Consider the following 6,527-nt stretch of genomic DNA (forward strand, 5'->3'; position numbering starts at 1 on the left):
CTCCTCTTGGAGAAAAAACCCATTAAAAAACTATAAATCGTCTGTTTGGTAAAAGAGTGGTCCTTCCTCATACAGTCAGTAAGAGACAGGATCCTAGGATAGATAAGATCATTAACGATTTGTGGTCGAAATATAATGAAGTGAAACAGCCATGGTCCCTTCTAGACAATGCAAGCTTATACCATATTGCTTCATTAATTGAGCTTAATTAGAACAAGATTCTGAAATGAATATATTGGGACACGCAAAGATGGACCATTGTGGAAAATAACCTGACATTGATATACTTTCTTTTTCAAATGTGTTGATGTCAAAAGTTTTGTATTCCGTGATACATACGTCCTTCTTCGTGGAAGTATTTTAATGACCAATTAGGATGAAGTATAATAAAATTGGTTACAAATCAAGATTTTTAAAGATAAGGGACATTATAATTATCTTAGAGCCTTTCAAAATACTCAAATTTTATTCATTTTAATTTTATTTATCAAAATTCTATTATAATTTCCAAATGATATTTCATGAAAAATTAGATTTTTTTCACACCAAACAACGTTTCAAAAAAGTTAATAAAATAATATTATTTTTCTAAAAAAATATTTTTGATCGACCCTCTTGACTCGGGCCTTTCGCTATATCTATCACATGTTATATTTTAAAACTACGGTTCCAAGTTGGAATGGATGATGGATGGTACACTATTGAAATTGAATACTATGCTGTTAATCCTTTCGCTTAATAGACATTTAAGGCTAAAAAAAAGTATTGTCATCAAGTATATCTTCGATTCTTATTTTTTTTGAATCAAGTCTAGTGTAGGTATTTATAGGAGTTCAGTAGTTCAAATCCTTGTTTCAAAGAATTTGACACAAAAATATTTCTCATTGTGAAGGAAGACTAGAGTAATTCTTCAACTTCGCCATGTTTGACAAATTAATCCCTGTCAAGCATATAAATTTATTTATCTTGCAAGCCAATAATTTATGTATCACATGCATGAATTATAGACCATATGAAAAACATTTTCCTCTCTCTCTCTCTCTCTCTCTCTCTCTCTCTCTCTCTCTAGTTTTATATATCATAGCTTGCTCACTACAGATTTTCAGACAACAAACTCCTAGTTAAACCTAAGTATCCCCTCTCCTATTAGCAACAATGTTGAAGCCACAGCTTCACCAGTCACACCTTTCAACAAAAATCCCTTTTCTACTACCTAAACCATTCATCCATGGCAGTGGTCATGCTTCTTTTCCTGTGTATTCAAGGTCCTTGTCCCCTAAAGCAAACAAAAAAGTTCGTGATGGCTATAAACATGGAAGCATTAAATCTATAGCAAGTGTCACACAGCAGTCCACAGATGTTAAGGCTGTGGTGACTGTGAAAGAAACAGTAGTTGATTTTTGGACAGAAATAGGGATAGAACGAGGACTTGATGATTTTACAGACCTGATTGGCAAAACACTCCTCTTGGAGCTTGTTAGTGCCGAGCTTGACCCAAGTAAGCAGTGCTTCTTGAAAGACCTGTGTTCCAAGTATTTTATATTTCTTTTTTCTTTACAAGTGCAAGAAACAACTTTTTAAGTGCTTCTCGAATGATTTATTTATTGAAAACAATTTACATATATTATTCCTTGTCTGCAAAGATATATATATATATATATATATATATATATATATATATATATATATATATATATATATATAGTGTAAGTAAAAAGCTGTACGTACCCACCTAAAAAAAGGAAAAAAGTTGATTCCTTGTCTAAATTCCAACTTTTTTTTTCTTCAATTTCTCTAGAGACGGGATTAGAGAAGCCCTCGATTCAAAAGTACGCGCACAAGATAGATCATGAAGGAGAGGATATCAAGTATGAAGCGAATTTTGTGGTTCCACCAGATTTTGGAGAGATCGGTGCCATTTTTGTTGAAAATGAGCACCATAAAGAAATGTACCTTCATGATGTTGTGCTTGATGGCTTCCCTGCTGGACCAGTTCATGTGACTTGCGATTCATGGATCCATCCGAAGTTTGACAATAAAAAGAAGAGAATCTTTTTCACTAATAAGGTTAGTTACTTTTTGATAATAATATTTGATATTGTGAAAAATCTTTTAAATTTAAAAATTTAAATTGTTAGGTGAAATTTCAAGATATTATTTATATTTTTTTTTAATATATCTCCTCAAGTGAAAACTCTTTAAACTTGAAACTTACAGAGACTTACAATACCTTATGTTTAATTTTTTATCAAATAGATGTGAATGATGAGATTTAAACTTGTAACCGCTTGGTTATCAAAACTTTGATATCATGTCAAAAAACTATCTCAACCTAAAAGTTATAATTTATATTATTCTCTAACAGTTACTTACCGCTCTTGTGATCCAAGATCTTTTTTTTTTGTTTAATTTGATATTATTATTAATTAATTATCATGTTTGATAAATATTTGGTACTTTATGTACAATTTTTTTTTTCTTAAAAATATTTTGGTGGCATTTGTGGATGTTATGTGTGGGCTGATCCAATCCCATTCTGTTAGTTTGAATGTTCTGAAAATTTGAACTTTATCACACTAATAATATAAAAAAAATAATCTCGACTCATATAAATATTTATAAATTAAATATTTGTTTTAAATAAATTTATTAGATTATTTTAATATGTTAATATCAAAAATAATTTTTTTAAAAAATATTATTTTAATCTTATAATATATCCCACATAACTGATTGATTTTTGTGTTTCATGGAATAGTCATACTTGCCATCAGAAACACCAAATGGATTGACAAAACTGAGAAAGGAAGAACTCGAGACTTTACGAGGCAATGACAATGGAGAACGAAAGAAAGGTGAAAGGATCTACGACTATGATGTGTACAATGATCTTGGAAATCCTGATAGTGATCCAGAGACAGCAAGGCCGGTGCTAGGTGGCAAAGAGCACCCGTACCCTAGGCGTTGCCGTACTGGCCGACCACGGACCGAGTCAGGTAAAAATGCAGAAAAATAATGAAAAAAATAGTAGTGCTGGATTGTGTTCGAGTGAAAAATAATGAAAAAAAATTAATTCAAAACGAGTCGCTTAGTTTTTTGTTTTAAAAAATTGAACAAAAATATTTTGTTAGAGTGAAATTCCCTGTCTGATCCATGACCAAGCTAGTGTTGGATTGTGTTTGAAAAATAATTACGATCCTTTCATCCAATGTTCTTAAATCCAGTTTGAAAAATCAACATTTAAATTGGGTTAGATTTTAAAATAGATCAGATAAAATTTGACCAATTGAGTAAATCTAGTATCTAATTAAGTAGATCAAAATCATGTTAAAATATAATTTGATTTAAAAAAAAAAAGATTTGAAACGAGTCATTTAGTTTTTTTTTTTAATTTTAAACAAAAATATTTTGATATTTTTGAGTTAATCTTGATTAACTTATCTAATCATTGACTTAAGCTTTAAACCGGGTAGATTTAATAACTTTGCTTACATAAACTAGCTAAGAAAATGTTTTTATTTTTATTTTAAAAAAGGCTTATTCTAATCTACATAATGGAAATAATCCTTCTTTCATTATATAATAATCAAATAAACTAGAATTACTAAACTAAAACCTATCTATTAAAAGAAATTGTCAAATGTATAACTGTTAATCTATATCTATTAACTAAATCATGGAAATTAATTTTATCCTTCATTGATTCTAACCATTTGGAAACAATTGTGCTGATAGATCCACTTACGGAGACAAGGAGTAGCAGCTTCTACGTGCCTCGAGATGAAGAATTCTCAGAAATAAAGATGGGCACGTTTTCTGCCAAGACTCTCAAATCAGTATTGCATGCCCTAGTACCTTCTCTATCAACCGCTATTGTTGACAGTGAACTTGGATTCCCATTCTTCAGTTCCATTGACGCACTATTCAATGAAGGAATCAATTTGCCTCCCCTTAAGAAACAGGGGTTTTGGAAAGATCTTCTGCCTAACCTTTTCAGGGCCATATCTGATGGAACTAAAGATATCTTGAAATTTGAGACTCCTGATACCATGGAGAGTAAGATATTTTTTATACCTAAAATAAGAACTAGATTCGACATGGGAAATTAGTAAATCAATCACAAATGAGAAAAAAAATATCTATCATTTTCTCATTTTAATAGTTTTTGTGTTTCAGGAGACAGATTTTTTTGGTTTAGGGATGAAGAATTTGCTAGACAGACTCTTTCTGGTCTCAACCCTTGTAGCATCAAAATGGTCACGGTATAGTATTTTTGTCCATTAATAAGAAAGGAAAAACCAGTCCAGGTTCATGCGGTTCATCAAGAAATGAATCAATTATTCACAAATGTTGGTAATATTAAAACTAACGATGCTGAAACATTACTCTTTTCTTGATGAAAGTATTGCATTAAATCATGCAGGAATGGCCATTAAGGAGTAAACTAGACCCTGAAATCTACGGTCCCCAAGAATCAGCAATCACTACAGAAATGGTTGAGCAAGAAATCAAAGGGTTCATGACATGTGGACAGGTATGAAGTAGAAAACCGATCGCCTAACGGTATTGAAACTCATCTTGACTTTCCTCTTAACAAACTAAATTCGGTGCATTGATGAACGTAGGCAGTAAAAGATCAGAAGCTTTTCATCCTTGACTACCATGATTTATTCCTACCTTTTGTAAGCAAAATAAGAGAGCTGAAAGGCACGACACTATACGGGTCACGGACATTGTTCTTCTTAACCCATGAAGGAACATTGAGACCACTAGCTATTGAGCTCACTCGACCACCGATGGATGGTAAGCCGCAATGGAAGCAAGTGTTTAGACCAGCTTGGCATTCCACTGGTGTTTGGCTTTGGAGGCTTGCCAAAGCTCATGTCCTTGCACATGAGTCTGGCTATCACCAACTTATTAGTCACTGGTATGCACTTTCCTTGCGCTTGAGTTGGCAGCCGCCTTGCATTAATGTACAAAAATTTTCGGTTTGTTCCAAATTGCGATGAAAAAAATAGGATTTGAATCGATTCACAAACATGTATCATATGTTATATTTTGCAGGCTAAGAACACATTGCTGCACAGAACCATACATAATCGCGGCCAATCGCCAACTTAGTGAAATGCATCCAATCTACAGACTCTTGCACCCGCATTTCCGGTACACAATGGAGATCAATGCTCTAGCTCGACAATATCTAATTAGTGCAAAAGGGGTTATAGAGACGTCATTCTTTCCTGGCAAGTATTCTATGGAATTAAGCTCTGTTGTCTATGATCAAGAATGGCGGTTTGACTACCAGGCGCTGCCCAAGGATCTAATAAACAGGTATGTTTGATCGATCCTTAGCTAGCCTATCATTATACCAAACTTAGATGCTGCTAGTCATAATTAATAAGCCTTTTGAAGCGGCTGCTAGTTAAAACATTTTCTTTCTGATTCTGATGATTGACAGGGGAATGGCTGTGGAAGATCCATCTGCTCCACATGGATTGAAATTGATGGTGGAAGACTATCCATACGCCAATGATGGTTTGGTTTTATGGGATATCATCAAAGAGTGGGTTAGTGACTATGTCAATCACTACTATCCAGACTCAAGTCTCATTGTGTCTGATAATGAGCTCCAAGCATGGTGGACAGAAGTTCGAACAGTAGGTCACGCTGACAAGAAAGATGAACCCTGGTGGCCTGTGCTTAAAACACCTCAGGACCTTATTGAAACCCTGACAACTATCATATGGATAGCCTCCGGTCATCATGCCGCAGTGAATTTCGGACAATATACATATGCAGGATACTTTCCAAATAGGCCTACAACTGCTAGGATGAATATGCCAACCGAAGACCCGAACGATGAGTTGCTGAAACTATTTTGTGAGAAACCTGAAGTGATACTATTGACAACATTCCCTTCACAAATTCAGGCCACAACAGTGATGGCTATATTGGATGTGCTATCAAATCATTCTCCCGATGAGGAGTATCTTGGGCAGCAAATAGAGCCAGCATGGACAGAGGAACCGGCTATAAATGCGGCTTTCGTGAAGTTCAATGGGAGGTTGAAGGAGTTTGAAGGAATTATTGATGAAAGGAATGCTGACATTAAATTGAAGAATAGAAACGGAGCTGGCGTTGTGCCTTATGAGCTTCTGAAGCCATTTTCTGACCCTGGAGTTACAGGAAAAGGAGTTCCTTACAGCATCTCTATCTGAAGTTTGAAAACTTGTAATGCTATGGAAAAAAAAAATATATGTTGGAGTTTTGTTGCGCTATGTTGTTTCTTCTTGCATTTGCGTTAAAGATCAGCAATTGAAAGCAATCCCAGTAGATTTAACGAAGGAATTTAATCGATTAGCTTTAGTATGTGAAACCACCCACCTAAGTAGTCAACAATGGTGGTGAAGCCATCCTTCCTTAGTCACAAATTGTAGACACCAAACTTGTGCCACTTGCATTGCCCCTTGTATTTACATGGATGCTTGCCTATAAATAGGCAATGCATCCAAGCATTGTAAGCACAC

General features: G+C 34.2%; 1 protein-coding gene across 1 annotated transcript; it reads left to right on the top strand.

The window, feature by feature from the left end:
• The first annotated feature begins 1,016 nt into the window (after window positions 1-1,016).
• On the top strand, window positions 1,017-6,278 carry LOC133683014 (linoleate 13S-lipoxygenase 2-1, chloroplastic-like). Its single transcript, XM_062106557.1, has 9 exons — window positions 1,017-1,498; window positions 1,799-2,067; window positions 2,759-2,996; window positions 3,736-4,056; window positions 4,177-4,262; window positions 4,424-4,534; window positions 4,626-4,927; window positions 5,065-5,331; window positions 5,459-6,278. The coding sequence occupies exons 1-9, from the start codon at window positions 1,156-1,158 to the stop codon at window positions 6,216-6,218; spliced, it is 2,697 nt and encodes an 898-aa protein (XP_061962541.1). The 5' UTR covers window positions 1,017-1,155; the 3' UTR covers window positions 6,219-6,278.
• Window positions 6,279-6,527: the final 249 nt, after the last annotated feature.

This window comes from Populus nigra, chromosome 1, assembly GCF_951802175.1.
Source record: "Populus nigra chromosome 1, ddPopNigr1.1, whole genome shotgun sequence".
NCBI lineage: Eukaryota > Viridiplantae > Streptophyta > Magnoliopsida > Malpighiales > Salicaceae > Populus > Populus nigra.